Here is a 19,224-nt window from a genome sequence, read left to right as displayed (position 1 = left end):
GAGTGCCATGCTGTTGTCGCAACGACGAACGGAGTGCGTCTTCGACTCAAACTGGAGCCAGCTTTTGACTCAGGCCAAACTATTGAGACGAAGGCGCGTTCGGCCTTCCAAAGGAGACTTGGCTTTGATGTTCGGCGGTATGATGCCGTCGAAGAGGTGTCGTAAACAAGACAGGCTCGCACCTCAGTCCAAGATACGGCCTCCCGCCAAGACAACGCTAGACCTAAGGGATCGACGACCGAGCCGGCGTTAAGCTGCGGGCTGATCCCTCACATTCTCAAGCTCATCACATGAATCTGAAAAGTCATTACTCGTACATTGCTCGACGATATTCTTTGCACTATTACTCCCATGCCCCCCTTCTACGACAGTGAGATCCTACTCATCTTCCTCACTCTCGGAGACATTGTATTCGCTTTCTGGCTCATGCGCAATATGAAAACGCACTTTGATACCTCCGCATTCAATACCAAGTCCAAAATCTTCGAAGTCTTGTTCCGTACAGTTCGCCATCAGAGCGATGTCAAGATAGGCTACTAGACCGGCACTGAACCTCTCATCTAAAGGTGGCCTGACAGATAAAGACAGATCAATAGCAGCCAACTTCGCGTACAACTCATCCTCCAGGTTTCTGAGTATTGACAGGGGTGCGTCGATGTCTATGTCGTCAACACTGAAAGTGACTCGAGCAGAATGACTCGGAATCGCTATCTCTTCTTCCTCAGAGTCTTCCTCCTCAGATTCGTCTCCGTCTTCGTCTCCGTCTTCGTTTCGGTCTTCGTTTCGGTCTTCGTCTTGGTCTTCGGCATCGGTTCCTTCTTCTTCAGGTACCTCGGAGCGGTCGCGGCGGCCGGAGTAGGCAGAGCGGTTACAGCGATTAGAGCGTCTATCGCGGGCATTAGGGTCCAGCTCCCACTGAATGTCGAGTAAAGGATATCCACGCATGAATGCGACAGTTTCAAAGAGGTCGAGGTCCCAGAAGCTCCTGTGCCAACAGAGGTCGTTCCAGTCGAGCTGTACAAGGAAGCTGCAAGTGAAGTCCTTTGGTCTCTGGCTAGCGATAGGCTGGAAGGTGTCGCGCAGGAAGGGTATGAGGCAGTCAAGAGGTACTATAGCGTTGCCCTGACTCAGGTATAGTGACCCGAATTCGGAGCGGATCTGCCGATTGACTTGGAGGAACTGGATACTCTCGTCAAGAGATGGGTCGAGGGCGATGAAGTACTTGTAGACGGCGTTGCGCAGTTCTGTGATGTGACGTGTTAGTCGGTCGTATTTGGATAAACCAGTTCATGGACCACATACCACCAGACAGCCTGTCAAGGAACGGCGCTCCGCCACTATGTTCCCTGCCGCCATCATCGTCAGTTTGTTCCTTGATCAAGCAGGATGTTTAGCTGCAACATACTGGGTTGTCATCATGGTGCTGTGCAGTGGCAGCTTGAATTCTCCACCTGAGAGTAGTGGAGGATAGCTTCTCAGGTGGACTGGAAAGATCTAGGAGCAAACAGGATTGTTGTGGACGACAGGTCGTTTTGTCTCAGCTTCCGCCAAGATCTGCTGTGCAACGTAGACCGCGCTAGACACAAACGACCAGACAGACAGCTTCTTGAACTCAGAATACTGACTTAAATCTCGCATCTTCAGGTAAATGGCATGAGATGGGCTATTACCCGTGCGATATTTTAGATCTTTGAGATCTCTCATTGTATTGTACTTTCAAACTGCTGTCCCACCGCTGTTCCACGCATCTTCCCTTGCTTCCGAGGTATCGTGTGCGCTTCGTACGGCTGCTAGTCCAAGTGCAACATTATACCTCCGCGTTGATACCTAAGCCCCCCAAACTTAAGCCGGATATCGTCGGTATCTTGTTCTGTACATCCACGTGTCAGAATGGTGTAGATGTATCCATTCAGTGGCTCATCATCAAGAAGAAGCCGGATGGAAGATATCTTCTCAAACTCGTGATCTTCCATATCCTTTAGGACACACACATAATCAGCGAGACCTAAGTCATTGTGGGGCTCGGAGTGGCCAGGCGGGACCAAGTTCCATTTGATACTGAGCAGAGGATACTGTCGCATGATCGAAATGACGTCCACCAGGTTGGATTGCCAATCGACGTCGTCTGTTTTGCGGCCGCGGAGCTCCACCCGGATCTTGCAAGCAACCTCCTCACACACCAAGTTCGCAGGAGGGAGGATGAAGGCGTGTAGGAAGCTTGCGACGTCGTTGAAGTAAACTTTTACATTGCCCTGACTGAAGTACAACGATCTAAACTCGGCGCGAATTTGCCGGTTGACCCACAGTAGGTTAATGGCGTTGGTGTCACACGCGCATGTGTTAAGGTCGATGAAGTGTTTGTAGATCGCGTTACGTAACTCTGTCTCATGTGTTCAGCTTGCGTCAGTTGAACAAGCAGGATGGTGGCACTTACCTCCAGGCAGGTCAAGGAGCGACTTCCCGCCGCGGTGGTGTTGTTTGTCGCTGCGTTCATCAGTATGGGCTTATGCGGAGTGGTTTTCGGGCACAACTTACTCGGTTGTCATCGTGACAGTATGAGATAGTAGCTCAATTTATGGGTAGGTATTGATGGAGCAAGTATTCCTCAGGAATATTTGGTGAGTGTCGTAAGCAAAGTGAGTAACTCGACCAAGGCGGCAAGTCGTAGATCTGAGCCTCTGCCAAGACTGCGCTAAAAATATTAAGTGAGAGAAAAGAAGTGGGTTATCCATAGAAATACGCACCCGAGTGAAGACTGCTGATTGGCTTTGCTTTTACTCGGTAATACCAGTTGTACTTTGGTGATCATCACAGGAACAAAGATGGTCGAAACCACTGCGCCTATTTCAGGCGAAGTTGGCGTCTGCGCTATTGCATTCGCACAAAAAAATAGCAGTGACGACGAGGACAATTCGTTCCATATTTCAGAACTAGTTATCTACATGTTTGCATCTTGATAGGCAGACTAAACCAGCGTCGTAGACTCTTACTGCTGCCAGATCTCCATGTCTTTAACTTCATCGAGAGAATCGGTCCCGTCACGTCTACAATCTGCTCGTACATCTGCGAACAAACCCTCTCAAAATATAATCAAGTCTCCTAATTCTGGAAGGATCTGATCTTCGCTCTCTGAGTCGTAGTGACCGTCATCTGGATTGTCTTCCTCGCCATCTGAACTCTCCTCATCACTGTCCATACTATTCTCCTGCTCAAACTCTACATCGATGCCTCCGCAATTGGTATCGATATCCTCAAAACAAAATTCTGTCACGCCCTTCTTCAACTCGATCGAAAGCCTAGCGTCCAGGGCGAGGGTAGTCCCGACCCGGAATGGCCGGAAGATGTGGAAATCCAAAGGCGATTCACGTAAAGTGAGCCTGACGGATGACAACTGGCCAAAGCTTTGGGCACCCATACATCTCAGGTTGGTAACGGCGTAGGCGATGTCTTTGTCATCGAACGACACAGCAGAGTAGCGACCCATGCCCGCGCCCAGGTCCCAGACCACTTCGATCAAAGGGTGTTTGCGCATTACTGACATGACCTTGAGCAGATCCACTGACCAGCATGCAGCACGATCGCCATCGATGCTTTTGGGCCCTGGATTTCCAAGTCCCACGTTGAACTTGTAGAGTACAGTCTTGGTAGCCGCGTCGGGGTACTGAACGAAGAAGAAGTGTAGGAAGAACGGAAGATGCTCGAATGGGACCCCGGTTGTGCCTTGATATCTCCGGCTCAAATACAGCGTCGTGAACTCCGCGTGGACTTGCTGATTGACGCAGGCGAGGCTGGCGGCATCGCTGGTTGATGGGCTAAGATCAATGAAGTGGTGGTAGAAGGTATTGCGTAATTCCGTTCTTGTGTCAGTGAGCATATCAAGAGAAGACGCAGTAAATTAGTTTACCTCCAGGTGCGTCGAGGAAGCTCTTTCTGTCGCAAGGCCTGCCGGCGCTGTACCTAGATGGCCGTCAGTACATGCTCATCAAGGAAAGCTTCTTTGCACTACTTACTGGCTTGTCATTGTGATGTCGCGCGGCGATGATGCGAGCTAGATTTCAGAGACCGAGCGGTTGTAGATGGGTCGAAGGTAGGTAGGAATAGCTGTTGTGTGCGAAAGAGCGTTTGTTTGCACTGCCGCGCCAAGACCGCGCCAGCAATCCCACGGTGAGCGAGGGAAAGTGTGAGCCCTGCATCGAGAAGGAGAGCTGGAGCGTGGGAGGACTGCGTCGACAACACGAAGCATATCCCAAATGCATATTTAGTACTGTCAACGCTGGTCATGCAGGTTGATTCTAATCATGGCGTGTAAACTCATTATGCACGTAAATATGTTTCCACGATCTTAGTACGCCCCGATTCATCTTCTCATATCTCACTCTCATTTCAGTGACCACCTTCCTTCCTAGCCACCACTTTCTACAGCGCCTTCGCTGCTTTTTGGAGCAGCTTCATCCCCATCCTCGTCATCATGTCCACCATCTGAACTCTCTCCCTCACTATCTGAGCCATCTTCGTCACCACTTGAGCTGTCTGAAGTCTCTTCCTCACTACTCGATCCGCATTCCCAATCAAATTGTACATGAATTGCTCCGTATTCGGGGCTGAATACCGGCCTAAATGAATCTGAGTCCGAGGCGGCAACCCTTATTGTGACCCAAATGAAAGCGCCAGAGCGTGGGAGGAAGCAATTCGGGTTGTTGGTGGGAAATGAGCATATGTGGTAATCGACTGATAATATCTTTTCGAACTTTCGAGGGTCCATGCTTTTCAATATGGAAATGATCGTGGTGATATCTTTGAACCATGAGATCTTGAGTAGAGAGTATCGATGCATGATCGTGACCAATTTATGCAGGCCGGTCAACCAGTCTTGCGATTTCAACCAGTCGAAGGACAAGTCGGTGTTGGAGAACATGATTTCCGGTTCGGAGTCGAAGTGGCGAGGGAAGAAGACGTGTAGGAAGCTTTTGACATGCTCCGTAGGAATTTCGACGTGCCCGGATGCTAGACAAAGCGAGCCAAACTCAGCGCGAATCTGCTGGCCAGAATGCGCTAGTGAGGTAGCTTCGCCGACTGTAGGATCGAGGTCGATGAAGTGATTGTAGACGGCATTGCGGAGCTCTAAAATCTGGCGTTAGCTCGCCGTGGGTAAACAACTTTGATACAATGTTTACCTCCAGGAAGATTCAGAAACGACTTCCCGCCACTGCTGTCTCGGCTACTTCGACTGTTAGCACGCGCTCACTGAGAATGCTGACTAGGTAACATACTCAACTAGCATAGCGGTGTTGCGCAGCAGGAGCTTGTTCGTCTTCGAGTTTTGCTCCACGGATGGAACGACTGTATAGGAGGGTTCGTTGAGAACTGTAAAGAAGTAATGTTATTGTTGGCGATGACGAGTTCGTCAGTGTCCCGCCAAGACCGCGCTAAACCAAAGAGGGATAGTAAAAGTGAAGACACCTGGGCAAGAGCTAACCCTCCCTCTTGTCATCCTCCGTCCCCGTTCATGAAAGCTATCGCAGCTATACCGTAAACCAAAGTACGATCTTCTTAATGACTCGTTCGAAAGCAGATCAGATTGCAGTCTCAAACAAAGGCGCTCTCTATTCCATCATTCTATCCGCATTACATGCACAATATCTGGTCTCCGCTCTCGGGATCATCTTTGCCGTTGTCTGAGACTTGTCCGCCACTATCCGCATCGTCTTCCTCATTACTGAAACAATCCTCCTCAGGGTACGACCACCGAAATGACCTCCTACCCCAATTGTTGTCCTCCCATCCGATATCCACTTCAATACCGCTGCATCTGGTCGGGTATAACAACGCCTGAAGGGCTCTAGCATCTTGCTTAGTCGTGTTTTTCTTCAAAGTAGGAGACAGGTGAGCTTCTACTCCGAACCTTCCGAACTGGTCGGGTTCGAAGGAGTTGTACAGGGCGAGCTTGGCGGAATCCAACTTCTCGAACAGCTGGACATCCATGTCCTTCAGGGCTGAAACGGCGTACATCACCCCCGAATCGTCAAATGCCGCTTCCTTGAAATTGTCCACCAGATTCCATGCAATGCCGATTAACGGGTAATGACGCATGACCGAGACAACTTCCAGCAAATCGAGCGACCAGTCAGCCTCGAGGCCTTCTGGGCCGTTTTGAGCAGTACCAAGCCTGACCTCAAACTTGTATGTAACGTCCCTCAGCGCCGAGTTGGGATATCGACCAAAGAACAAGTCGAGGAAGTAGTGGACGTGATTGAATAAAAGCCGACGTCCGCCCTTGTACGCTTGGTGTAGATATAAGGTCATAAACTCCGCGTGTATCTGTTGGTGCACCGAGGCCAGATCGGAAGCCTTGCCGTCAGACCATTCGGGTATAGTCCATTTGAATATAGTGCGGCTTGGTTTGAACTTGCAACAAGTGCAGGCAGGTCGTGGTTTGGACTCGCATTCAAGATAGTCGATGAAGTGCTGATAGACGGTATTGCGCAATTCTGTAAGGTTTCAATTAGCTTGTAAAAGTGATGCAGAATACAGTGTGTATTTAATACCTCCAGGTAAGTCGAGAAAGCTTGTTGACGTTCTGCCGCGGGGGCTGGCGACGCTGCCAGCGTTAGTAAACGCCGATCAAGCGAAGCTCCTGTGCAGGGCTTACTGTGTTGACATCGTGATTTCGCGCGATTACAGCACCTTTCTTAGGCGAGGGTCGACAACTTAACAGTCTGTGGAGGGTCAGTCGAGCGTAGATACAAGTTGTTGGTGTGTGCGGGGAAGCGTTTGCTTGTACCCCCGCCAAGACCGCGCTAGGAGGTTGAGCGAAAGTGAAAGTAGCACAACAGCTGGGAGATGATAGGACGCGAAAGAGCAGAGCAACGATCCCGCAAATTAAAATTGCACATGTAAGATTAGTTGATAGGGATATCTTTTACTAACATCAATATGCACCCTCCCTCTTCTCATACTCCATACCCATGACAGTCCCCACCTTCTTCATCCCACTCCAAATCTCCGCATCAACCTCCAGCTCCAAGCCCTCAACCTTCGTCGCCCCACCATCAAGCCCCCAAAGCGAGACACCCAGGTAATTCGTTCCGTTGTAGTTGAGAATACCCTCCGTGACAGGGAACTTGACCTGCGGCCCCACATTACTAACATATTTACCATACTGCCAGCCATTAACGTAAAGCTGGACGCGGTATGCAGGAACACTCGAACCGCCACTGCTGCTGTTACCAGAAGAAGTGCCGTTGGTGAAAGTGAAGCTGAGCGGAATATCGTAGCCAGCTGGCATGTTGAGATCGAATTCCGTGGCGAAGAAACCGATTCCAGGAGCGGAGATGCCGTCGGCGACGGGGCCGGCGGAAGCAGTCCATTTGGCGTCGGTGGCGGAGAGAGCACCGGGAAGGTGTAGACCCTGGCGCTCGACGTACAAACCGCCTTCGTTGAGGGGACCGCGCGAGATGTCGCGGTAATCTTCCCCACCCAGGTTGCCGGTGAGCTTCCAGCTGATGTCGGAGGCGTCGTGGCCGGATAGCTTGTAGTCTAGGATACCGCGCGGGTTCTTCATTGTCTCGGTGCCGATGGTCCAGTTTTCGTCGAGACCTTGGTTGTCGACTACGACCGTGATGGTGTACTTCTTTCCCTTGGTCAAGTTTGGCATGGTGAATGTGGCGCTTCCGTTCAGAGCTGCATCGTATCCGCGCCATGAGCCGAGGAAGTGGTCGCCAATCCAGGCGGATGAGCCGAATGCTGAGCCACCTTGGGTGGTAAGGTTGAAGATTGTCTCGTTTCCGGATGCAGTGAATGTACCGCGGAAGAGGAGTGTGCCGGTGTGGTAGCCGTAGTCGGAGCTGTAGAGCGATACGGGGGTATCAAGTGGACGGAGTGAGTTGTACGTCTTCTTCAGATCGGCCGCAGTCCACTCGCTGTCATCGTATCCGGGTTGGATCTCAGGAAGCGAGTCGACGTACTTCCACTCGAGTTCGCTGAGCTTGGGTAGGCTGACATCTGGCTTGGCGAATTCAATGTCGGCGCACAAAGTTCCTTGTTCGGAGGTGGTGAAGTCGATACTCTGGCCGTTGAAAGTCATCTTGGACACATCAGATGACGCGCCACCAAGAACCTCAACACTGGTCGTAGCATTGAGATCGCCAGTGAGTGCAAGAGTGTTGCCAGTGACGTTGGCAGTGCGCATCAGGTAGCCTGCCTTGAGGATGACAGGGTTGGACGAGTCGTGGGGTGCCTGATCGACGGCCCAGTAGTTGAAGGCTTCGACGCGGTCGACCATGTAGACGTAGATGGGGCTGTCAGCTCCAACCTTTGCGACCTTTCTACCTCCATCAGCCTTGAAGTTCAAGACGGTGACTCCACTAGTAGTCATGCTCTTGACATCGCCCTCGACGACTTCCAGTCCAGTAGCAGCAAGGGCCAATTCGTGGGTCTCTCCAGGTCCACCGTACACGACCAAAACAGTCTTGTCATCATACTTGTGCCAAGTGAAGACTTCGGCAGTAGAGTAGACAAGGGTGGTGCCGCCAATGTCGTAGTCGCTGACGTGGATCTTGGAATCGCGGCCGTTCAGTGTCAGCGAAGTGCCGTTCATTTGAGGTACAGTAATGTTGCCCAATGTCGACGTTGCAACGTTGAGCTTGTAGGTTGTGGAATCCAGCGAGTTGTACTTGGAATGCCTGACGAAGTAGAATGTCGTCTTCTCGTTGGTGGCGGGAGTAACGCTCAGGTCACTGCTGGTAGTCCACTTGGAAGTCGAAGCATTGCCTCGCGCAGCTGTGAGGTACGCAGGGCTGACCTTGAAGAAGTTTGCTTGAAGTTTCAGCTCGGAGTACTTCGCGCGGTCGACTTGACGGTCCTCCTTGATCGGTGCAGCATAGTCGTAGCTGGTGTAGCCACCTGGGTGACCAAGGTTGCCCCAGTTCGTTCCACCGTAAGTCATGTACAAGTTCAGAATCGTGACGCCAAAGCTGTAAAGTTGCTTGTAGAAGACACGGTTGAACTCTGCGCCAACTAGAATGCCGCACTTGTCAAAGCCTGGACCGCCCCATGGGTCGAAGCTGCCAGATTGAAACTCGACGATGGAGTAAGGCGTGGTAGGGCTCTGCTGCTCGTGGAGCTGATGCCAGTTTGTTGGAAGATTGCCATCTGGCCATGTGGTAGGGTTGGCGCAGTCGAATCCGAGAGGGTAGCCGTCATGCCCGTAAATGTCAACAGCTGCAGGTTGACCGGGTGCGTTGTTGCCCTTAGCGGAGGCATCGTTGCTGATCAAAGGCACGATAATACCAGCGTCGCGAATCTGATCTTCGACGTATTGCATGTAGACTGGATCCGGGAAAGGCTTGATAGCCGAAGTGGCCTGTGTGTACTCATTCTCGGGCTGAACGAGGATGATCGGTCCGCCGTTGGTGATTTGCGCTGGCGCAATTGTCGCCAACACATTCTTCATGTAGCTATTCTGCTATTAGTAGGATGTTGCCTACATCTGATGAAGATACGTACTTGTCGGTCGCCTCCAAAAAGTCAGGCGCACGCGTTCTCAGCGTGCCATTGACCCTCTGAATCCATCCGGGGAAGCCTCCACCAGACACCTCAGCGTTGATGTAAGGACCTGGCCTAGCAATAAGATAGATACCAGCTTCCTGCGCAGCATCGAAGAAGGGCCTCAGATCAAAGACACCCTCTTCGCGGTAAACACCGGGCTTGCCTTCAAGCAACGCCCAGTCCACGTAGAAGGAAACACCATTGTACCCAAGAGCCTTGATCTTCTGAAAGACATCGGAGTAGAGATCAGGCACCGGTAATCTGTACGGGTGGACCTCGCCAGAGTACAAGAAGATGCGTTCGCCATGTACGAAGAGCGAGTCTTCATCCCATGTGACCTGTGAATCTGGTTAGACACCATAACCCCAAAATGTTGATTCAACTCCGCAACTTACGATATCTTGCAAAGCCTCTCTCTTATACGGCTTAATCCACTGCTGAGGCGAATACCCCACAGCCCTCGCCGCAGTCTCAACCGCAAAACATCCTAGCGCAACCGCGCCTGCAAGCGTTGAAAAGCTCTTCATATTGACCAAAATACGAAACCAAAGGTCAATCTGCTTGTGGCCCGGTCACATTCCGCGGGGATGGGACGAAATATAAAGCTTCCGGAGCTTCAGACGGTATGCATGTAGCCGAACCGGGATCTTTCCTCGTTCCTGTCAGGTAATGACAGCATCGTTTCCACGCCGCTCGTGCCATTACGATCCGAACGCACATACCTCTTTTCCCCAGCGACTTTCCCCAGTTTACCCCCATGTTGAGCGTGCTAAGACCGCGTGTTGAACCGGATGAGTAGCCGTAGCGATACTAGCACGTCTAGTCGCTTCGCCGCATCCTTGACCATGCCAGAAGACGCAAGCACCGATTCCACCAATATCGCAGCTTGGAAGCTTGTTAGTGGAGTCGATGCCCGCATCTCGGTAGAGGCAGGCGGGGAAACATGTCCGATGTGCGCCATGGCCGTTGCCCAGGCGGTGCAGAAGGGCGGCGATCAGTGGGGTTAGCGTGAGGGTTAATGCTTGGTCGTATAGTTGTGGATGCTTGCGGAAGCTTGGGTTGAGGCCTTTCCGCCCTGAATTGGGAAAGGCATCCGCGGTGTGATGACGACGGGCATCGGCGAATTGGCTCGGAGGTCGTTTCTTAGGGATAATTACGGATGGAATGACTAGGGTGCGATGCGACGGCATGGGTTGATGATGATGGGTCGGAACCTCGTGGTGATGGAATGTGGGGGAGATTTACCGAGGTACATCGATTTGGTACTGACGTAACAAAGCCTTGATCATCGCGAAAAGCAATGGCTCGAATGCAGCGCGCGCACATAAAAGCATATGTAGGCCAAAGATACCACCAATCCATTGCCACAAGATCCACAAACATGCTATATGATACGTGCATCTACATGTGCATAAAGACCGATCGATCCGCCCACGACTCTCCCGTCGCATGCCAACACAAAACCATCGCATAACAAGTACCCGCCTATGAAGAAACAAACTCCGCTACATAACATCCTGTCGCCCTTAGGAATCTAAATGGCACAACCGATGCAGCCAGGGAAAACAACCATCGCAACATGCGCCCAAGGAAGGAGTGAAAGAATGTGGATGACAAGAAGCCAAATAGATATGCTAGAAAAGATGGATGACGAAGGATGTTCGTCGCGACATTGCTCACGCGCCAAACGCAGCTTCGCACCAAACGCAGCTTCGCACCAAACGCAGCTTCGAACCAAACGCAGTGAACAGCAAAACACACCCCCAATCCCAACCCCACAGACCTACTGCGGTGGATACGAATACCCAGACTGATAATACCCCGAGTTATCCGGAATAGTCGGAAAGCCATATTGACCCCAGTTATTGAAATCCTGAGCACTATCACCAATCATAACGTCGCCCGCCCAGCCATTGGGAAAAGTCGCAGCGCCGCAAATCTCCATGTTGACCTTCTGTTCCTGTATCTCCTGGGGTCGTGGTTGCGGCCAGGTTGTGTAGTGTATCGGGACATTTGCGGTGGCTGGCACAGGAGATTGGTGGGGGTCAGATTGCTGGAAGGGACTTCTCAGCTGCTGCTGAGGAGCATTGGGATATGGATATGGTTGGTAGGGGGTCTGTACTGTGGCGCGCATGTGAGAGTTTTGATCATAAGAAGGCGTACGGCCCCCGTGCGCGTAGGTTGATGGTTGGGTGACTGGAGGAGGGGCTGGAGGTGTTTGTTGACCATTGTGGTTGACGGCAGTGAAGCCGGACTGGTTACTGGACTTTTCTTCTGGTGCACCTTGCAACTCATGCTTGACCGAAGCGGCGCTGGTAGGCAAAGTGCGCTCTGCAGAGTCTTCGTCATGCGGCAGTCTCGTATCCGCGAGGTCCTTATCCCTGTCGGGCCATTGTCCGTCGTTGTCGTTAGCGTTAGCAATGTCACCGAACTGCTTGTGCGTTCTCTCGAAGAGCTGCGCGTAGTCTTTCAGCCCACCGCTAGCGACACCGTCACTCGAGTTGCTCTTTGGAGAATCATCGATCTGGCCGCTTAGCTCTCGGTACTTCTTTCTCTCACGACGGTAGTATCGTTGCCATTCGGCTAGTTGACTGAGCCACGAGCGGGCCATCTTGAAGCGACTCAAAATGCGCAGTAGGAAGCCGTTTGCGATGTCATGGGCTCTAGGGTCTTTACGAGATGAGAGGGCGTCGTCCGGGTCCATGTGAGGAAAGTAGTGGCAGTAGATGGCTGGGGTGGTTAGCAATACCCGACCAAATCACTGTTAGATACTTACTGCCTATTCCAACGGCAAAACAAGAGAAAGCTACCGTTGGCGTTTGTACTAGATTGCTATGAACTTGTGAGTTCTCGATGGTATGAAGTAGTGTTGTGAAGTCGAGGCAGGCTTTCCAACAGTCTTTGGCTTGCTTGATCCAGTAGTCAGGGTCAGGAGGTTTCTCATCAATCAGTGGCTCATCCAACGGGCCGCGGGGATACGTCAACGTCCATGGTGATGTGGGCATGTACTCTCTGTACAACCACACAAAACACAATGTATACATTGCATGTATCGCAACGTATTTGCCGGGCGAGTTGTAGCTACGGTCGTCGTTGTTGTCCGAGGTCAGCTGGAGGTGATCAGGTAGGTCGCGCTTCAACTGCTTGAGTTTGTCCTCCAATTTCTTGAAGCCAGTCGTTGCGCACCACGGTGGATTCTTGCCTTCTTGTCTACACGTTGTCAGTCAGATATCGCGGCGGAATGAACGAGGCAAACGGACCTTCTGCCGCGTTTACACGACCATTGTGAGACTTCTCCGAAGATCACAACAACTTTGATGTACCATGTCAGTTCTGCCTCCCCCTCAGCAACTTCCCACCTTCCCCCGTCCAGGGCACTGGCTCGATCTGCTCCGTCGTGGTCATTACGGCGTTCCTCAGCATGTTTGTTCCATCGTTTCCTCCGCGCAGTATACATCGCATCGTCTTCACCCAGAAGTCTTGTTCTTGCTCTTTTTCCAAAATTGAATGCGCCATCGCTACAGACAAGTTGAGTTCTTTGAAGTTGATCGGGCGTAAGCATCCTCGGCCGATCCTCCCCCCAACTCAGATAGCAATCCATGAGGACGCAGCTCCAAAAGGTACGCCGCTGAGTCTCGCGAAGTATGAATTGGTCCTTTTCCGAAAGGCCCTTTTCACAGTCTTTCAGTGGTGCAGGTAGTCCGCTTTCATCGACATCCAGGTGCGGGTATCCAAGGCATATGGCAGCTCTGATAGCAACGCCGATCTTCATCCAGCCGTCAGTACCTTGCAAATTGGTCCATTCATAATACCCCAACATGAGGAGTGTTTGGATCTTTTCCACATTCGGGGAACCAACGACTTCCGTTCCCATCTGCGTGCGAGTCGCTGATGCGTAGAATTCGGCAGTCCTGATCGGGTCATTACCCATTTGCGCTACGAGCTTGTCATGGAAACGAGCAGTCTGGGTAAGGAAGGCTAAGAGCAAAGGCGCATACACGCGCGGCGTTGGAGCTTGAGTCGGAGTCTTAACTTCAGATGAGCTGCCAGATGAAGGCGGCGGCCGCACAGAGCTGAGGAAAGTTCGCTTATGCAAGAAGGGGAAGTCGGTAGAGAAATGCTTCTCATAGATGTCAAACAACTCTTCCCAGACCTGGGAAGTAAGCAATGGTGATTGAAGAGCATCTTCAGGCGTGCCTAGGCCTTCTACCGAGCGTTGCGCTGTAGTCGATGTTGGTGCTAGCAACTTGCGTCGCTTCTTGGGCGGGGCCTGGGGGTGTCAGCACTAGCACGTGATATAGCCCAGGACGTGAACTCAGCCACGAACGTTGGTATGCAACACGACTAATGGAGTATTGGGAGACAAAAAAGGATGACTTACATCAAAATCGGCCGTGCTGTCGCGGCGCACAGATCCGGTGCTGCTTGCGACAGCCGCGTGGTCCCAGGTACAGTCGCGGTTGGTATTCGCGCAAGCCTTGCACGTCGTGCCCTGACCGGTGTTTTCGCACTTGGTCTTGCTTCGGCGACATCTGGTGCATGCAATCTGCGAGCGCATGCCTCGTTTTGCTGAGGGCTCAGCACTGCCGCCGCTGGCATCAAGGGGCCCGGGGGTCTGCTGCGGAGACGCCTTGACGGTGGATGGAGACAGCTGGGTTAGAGGAGACTGCAGTTGCTGATGCTGTCCGGGAGGAGATGGCGGCCGTTGATGTCGTTGTTGTGGTGGGTAAGCAGGCAGTGCAGTTAGCCGCGGTGCATTCTCTCCGGTCATGGGAAGATGCGCGACGGCGCCCAGCTGAGGCGGTGCGCGAATATTGGCGATGAGTGCAGGGAGTTCTGAGAACGGGGGTGGATGAAGAATGGCGGTGCTGCGAGGCTGCGCGCGTCTTGTTGATCGAGTCTTCGGGTGATGTTGCTGCGATGTGCGGGCCGGAGAGATGGGATGGTTGCCGGAAACGCCAGTCACGGGCTGGGGCCGAAGATTACCAGACGACGACGAGGAGATGCAATGCAGGTCGGAGGTCTTGCGCAATCGTCGCGTATTCCAGGGCAGCAGGCAGCACAATCTGCGGTCGCCGGATCGTGTGGTTCCAGCGTTGGGTGCTGGCTGGCGTCTGGCTTAGATGCTGCGGGCACACGGGTATTAACGTTGGACCTTCCCTTCCGACGGGACGAGAGCAACTTGGCGTTGGTCCTTGCAGCGAGTGCTGCCATAGCATACCGTGGTATTTAAGCGATCGCTTCATCCGACAAACTTACCAGTCACCGCGATTTCTCTGCCGGTCTGCCGTCATGAGCTTATGCTTACCCTGACAGCCCACGGCCAGACACCCCAGCGGCCCAGCTGTTGGCCGCCGCGCAGTCGCAGCAGCAACCTCCCACTTCACCAGCGGCCCGGTTAGCACCGCATCTCCATCTATCGCTAATCCCGCCTGGTCCGAGTCTCTCAAACGCCTCCCTCTCTGCTTGCCCCAGCACATGAGCTGTCGCACGCAGAACGGGCGCTGACACGTGGGCGGGCCTGCATGCAGTAGTAAGGTGTCGCGGAGCCTTATGGCGCACGTACAAATACGCCCAGTCGATTGCGTTTGGCTGTCAGCCAGGCGCTTCACCGTCACCTTACTCTAGTCCGTCAGAACCATGCCCATCGTCGCCAGCGCATGTCCCGCATGGTTGTATGCAAGGCTCCGAACGGTGCAACACCTTCACATGATGCGAGCCTCCCGTCTATCTTTTGCCCCATCCAGCTAACTACGCATATCGCTACCTATGATATCGCCAGGCCGTGTTGGCCGGTAGACGTAGCCTCGTAGTCTTACTTCCGCGGGTCTGAAAGCGGCATCAATCTCGATGGCTCGGCCTTAGCATTTGCCTCTGCCCGGCAAATCACCTCGATGCGCTCCAACGACTCTGCGTCTCAACGACGTTGTAGATGAAAGGTGCCAGGGGTTCTCGACTACCCATGCATACGCCGCACTCGTACGTCAGGCCAAATGGGACATTTCTCCCCTCGCCACGGTTAGCGAACTATGTCGCGCATGCGCATGCGACCAAGTTCAGCCTGACATTGATGAGTGAGATTTTCTGCAAGTGACCCAATCTGGCTGCTGCACGATCGGTGTAGACCTTGCATCTTATCTGCCCTCGGGCATATTATGTCGCACCCGTTGCGTCTGTCGAAACTGTGGTACATGGAGTCTAAATCAAGTTTTGATCATTTTATCGCCTATGGCGGGAGGTAGCCGGGAGGTATTTAATGTACTTTGATTGGTCATCTCAACTGCCAAAAGTAGCTGACAATGCTTCGTCTCCTCCAAATGGTATGTTCCTGATCCCTGAACGTCATGCGAGGCAACTACAGCCTATCTATCCCCTCCTGATGTATCCTCCGTAGGACGCGCTTGGACCACGTCCAATCGTCGCATTTGCCGTGGAAGGGCGATCTTGACGACGTAGGCCCACGAACTTGGCCATCTGGTCTCGAGTCGCCTGGATAGCGGCGGTGACCTTGGACTGCGGTTTTCCAGTCTCAACTTTGATGAGATCCTGGTTGGGAGTCTCATCGACCTTGACCATGGGCTGCTTCGTCTCCGCCGACTTGACCTCAGATGATAGAGAGGCGACAGCAGACCGGGCAGCCGGAGCAGACTTCTTGGTGAAACTGGGCATGGAGAATCCAAAAGATGGGACGGCGACGTGCTTGCTGTAATACTGTTGGAATACCATCCCCGCTGAGACAAAGTGAAAGAAACTTACGGCTCCTCCGGAGTCTCCATGTCATTTTCAGATGGCTTTGATGTCGGCTTAGAAGACCAGCGGGAGCTTCCGAGGCCAGACATATTGTTGATCTACTAGGTGTTAGTATCGCTTGCCGCACACAAGACGCGTTCGCAGGTAAGCATACCTTGATGTGTTCGTGATGTAGTGGTCAATGTATATACTGATCTGAGCGTTTTGGTTTCCGAAATGTTGTTGCGAGTAGTAAGAAGAGACAAGAAAGTCAGATCGACGAGATTATGTACACCGAGGACCTCCTAGCGTACTCGTTTTCACCTCGAAAGAGCGTGAAAACTGAGTGAAGGTATCCACGGTGACGCGGGAATTTACTGCGATATCAGAGATAAAGACGCGGTGACGCAGGATTTTATACCATCGGGGAACGAAGAGTGTTTGCTATGGATACACATGATACTCTCATGCACCGAGAGCACATCCCACAATCCTCTCAGCGTGACAGCCCGCACCTACCACTTCTCAACCGCAGGCCTAAGATCAATCTCCCACGTAAAGTTCGTCTTTGGCTGGGTGTGCAACCACCAATAATCATTCGCAATCTGTCCACACATCAGCTTCAAGCATCTCCTCACCGTCGAACTATTACTCACCGCATCAGCACTCAACTTCGCCTCCTTAGGCATATCCTTCAACCACTCCTTCGTCCTCGGAATATCAATCACCCCATCAATAATCGCATGCGCAACATGAACCTACACACAGACACAGTATATCAGCAAACGACACATCCTCAAACGAGCCGACGAGAAAAGCTATACTCACACCCTGCGGTCCAAACTCCCTCGCCAAACTCTGACTCAAAGCCCTCAACGCCCACTTCCCCGTCGAGAAACTCGCCATCTGCGCATTACTCTTCACACTCGCCGTCGCCCCCGTAAAAATCAGACTAGGCGGATGTTCACTCCCCCTCTCCACGCCCTTAAGCAACAACGGCAAGAAAGTCTGCGAAAACAACACGCCACCCATACCACTAACCCCCAAACTCTTCTCAAAAGTCTCAACCGGAATCTCCAAAAACGGCTTCCGCATAAACGCACCAGAAGCATTGAAAATCGCTGCTGCGGCTGCGACATCGTCGCCGAACTCTTTTTTGATCGCGCTGGCGGCTGAAGACAGGCTGGAAGAAGAAGATACATCTGTGGCGATACCGAGGGCGCGGCCGCCGGCCGCGTTTATTTCCTCGGCGAGAGAAGAGAAGGACTCGGGGGTGCGGGCGAGGAGCACGACGGGGTAGGTTTGGCTGAATTTGCGGGCGACGGAGGCGCCGGTTCCGGGGCCGACACCAGCAACGATAGCGATGAGTTTGGATTTGGAGGCCATTGCTGCGTTCCGGGTAAGACGGTTGAGTTGGTATGGGGATGTTGGGTGGGTGGGTGTGAAGGGGATCAGTAGTCGAGGAGGATGGGTGAGCTATGTAATGAACAAACGTAACAATGGTCTTATATCTTGCTACAGTCCTCGGTACCTTGGTTTGCTGTTTAGTAAACCTCCTCGAGATTTGAAATGGGAAATGTTGCAAGGCTGATTGCATAACATGCGGAGATAGCTAGAGCGCGAGGTGCGTCATGATTAATAAGCCACCCCTCTCTCACATGTATGTACACCATGCCTACACTATCCACATACTCACAGAACCCATCAGTTCATAGTAAAACAGCAGTATGACTGATTTAACGTAACTTCGTTGATGCATGACTCTACTCTACTCCATCCAGATCACTTGGACCCCTACGCCCTCCCCGCCCTACCCACCTGAATCATCTCCCCAGTAGGTTTATCGTCGCTCCTGAGGACCGGCCAGCTAGCCCCATCCGCCTTGACCAGCGTCATCTCGAGCTTGGTGCCTAGTATCCTGAACTTGCTCTCTTCCGGCTTGATAGTCGAGAAGAGGGGGAATTCGGTTTGGTAGCGCTTGCTGTCTGAGGTGGGGAGATCGAGCTTGACGTGTGTGGGTTGGAAGTCGACGACGGCGGTTGCTTTGTCGATTTTCTTGAGGTAGAGAGATGCGACGACCGAGGTGGCGGTTTGGTAGTAGTCGTGTCTGGTATAGGGTTAGTATTAGTTGGGCTTGAGTACTCTGGGTTGAGAGGGTAGGGGGCACGTACCGAACCGTCTCTAGTTTCTCCTCGCCCTCCTTCTTCTTGCCGCTGCCGATGAACAAATGTCGGTCTTTTGTCTTGCACCCCTCAATCTTCATGAACTGATCGAACTCCATCACCCGTCTCTTACAGCAACTCCACCCCTTGCTGCCCTCGTGGAAGATGGGCGCACCGGGGTGGTGTATGCAGCTCTCGCCTTCCCTATCGCCTCCCTTGTGTGTCGCGCCGCATCCTTTCCTCCGACATGTCATGCCCTCCTTGATCTCTAGACTCGGGTCGTCGTCCTCTGATTCGGGTGGCGGCGCCGGCGAAGCGCTTGGCTTGGGCGTGGCTTGTGCGGTGGGTAATCGGGGAGCGGGCGCAGGGAGGGATTCCTCGAGCGATCCGAGGTTGACTTGGGTGTCATTGGGTACGTCGGGGGCTTTGACGGGCTCGGGCTTGGGCGTGTCGTCGACGTCCGAGTGCTTGCCCTTTGTGCACGGCTCGATTGCGAGGAACTCGTCAAAGGTCAAGACGCGTGGTTTGCAGCATTCCCAGCCTGAGGAATCCAATTAGCATCTTTGCTGGTCTTGTTGATATACGCGTTGGTGGTGCTGACCTACCTTTCTGCCCCTCATGGAATTTGGGTGGGCCGGGATGGTAAACACACTCTTCGTTCTCGTCCTCGTACGTCTTGCCGCAGCCCTTGTGAACACACTTCTTCGCCATAACTGTCGGTTTCTGTGAATAACGCGCTTAACGAGTGGAGAGAAAGGTCGGATGCGCGCTGCTTGTCGTGTTGCGA

General features: G+C 52.7%; 6 protein-coding genes across 6 annotated transcripts; all 6 read right to left on the bottom strand.

Annotated features, from left to right (window-relative positions):
• Positions 1-378: 378 nt before the first annotated feature.
• Positions 379-2,494, bottom strand: J4E83_009972 (uncharacterized protein; the record flags this gene model as incomplete). Its single annotated transcript, XM_049336856.1, has 3 exons — positions 379-1,244; positions 1,883-2,384; positions 2,435-2,494. The coding sequence occupies 3 exons, from the start codon at positions 2,492-2,494 to the stop codon at positions 379-381; spliced, it is 1,428 nt and encodes a 475-aa protein (XP_049183980.1).
• Positions 2,495-3,079: 585 nt separating this feature from the next.
• Positions 3,080-3,983, bottom strand: J4E83_009971 (uncharacterized protein; the record flags this gene model as incomplete). Its single annotated transcript, XM_049336855.1, has 2 exons — positions 3,080-3,857; positions 3,976-3,983. The coding sequence occupies 2 exons, from the start codon at positions 3,981-3,983 to the stop codon at positions 3,080-3,082; spliced, it is 786 nt and encodes a 261-aa protein (XP_049183979.1).
• A 419-nt stretch (positions 3,984-4,402) lies between these two features.
• Positions 4,403-10,305, bottom strand: J4E83_009970 (uncharacterized protein; the record flags this gene model as incomplete). Its single annotated transcript, XM_049336854.1, has 6 exons — positions 4,403-5,121; positions 5,175-5,218; positions 5,636-6,281; positions 6,940-9,455; positions 9,505-9,884; positions 10,300-10,305. The coding sequence occupies 6 exons, from the start codon at positions 10,303-10,305 to the stop codon at positions 4,403-4,405; spliced, it is 4,311 nt and encodes a 1,436-aa protein (XP_049183978.1).
• A 1,024-nt stretch (positions 10,306-11,329) lies between these two features.
• On the bottom strand, positions 11,330-14,104 carry J4E83_009969 (uncharacterized protein; the record flags this gene model as incomplete). Its single annotated transcript, XM_049336853.1, has 4 exons — positions 11,330-12,276; positions 12,323-12,756; positions 13,359-13,816; positions 13,928-14,104. 4 exons carry the CDS (start codon positions 14,102-14,104, stop codon positions 11,330-11,332), a joined length of 2,016 nt encoding a protein of 671 aa, XP_049183977.1.
• Positions 14,105-15,912: 1,808 nt separating this feature from the next.
• J4E83_009968 (uncharacterized protein) lies at positions 15,913-17,661 on the bottom strand (the record flags this gene model as incomplete). The annotated part of the gene is made up of 2 exons (XM_049336852.1): positions 15,913-16,257; positions 17,104-17,661. 2 exons carry the CDS (start codon positions 17,659-17,661, stop codon positions 15,913-15,915), a joined length of 903 nt encoding a protein of 300 aa, XP_049183976.1.
• A 408-nt stretch (positions 17,662-18,069) lies between these two features.
• J4E83_009967 (uncharacterized protein) lies at positions 18,070-19,148 on the bottom strand (the record flags this gene model as incomplete). Its single annotated transcript, XM_049336851.1, has 3 exons — positions 18,070-18,382; positions 18,447-18,978; positions 19,043-19,148. The coding sequence occupies 3 exons, from the start codon at positions 19,146-19,148 to the stop codon at positions 18,070-18,072; spliced, it is 951 nt and encodes a 316-aa protein (XP_049183975.1).
• Positions 19,149-19,224: the final 76 nt, after the last annotated feature.

This window comes from Alternaria metachromatica (assembly GCF_023757995.1).
Source record: "Alternaria metachromatica strain BMP 0045 chromosome Unknown scaffold_39, whole genome shotgun sequence".
Lineage (NCBI taxonomy): Eukaryota > Fungi > Ascomycota > Dothideomycetes > Pleosporales > Pleosporaceae > Alternaria > Alternaria metachromatica.
This window is presented reverse-complemented; position numbering and strand designations above follow the sequence as displayed.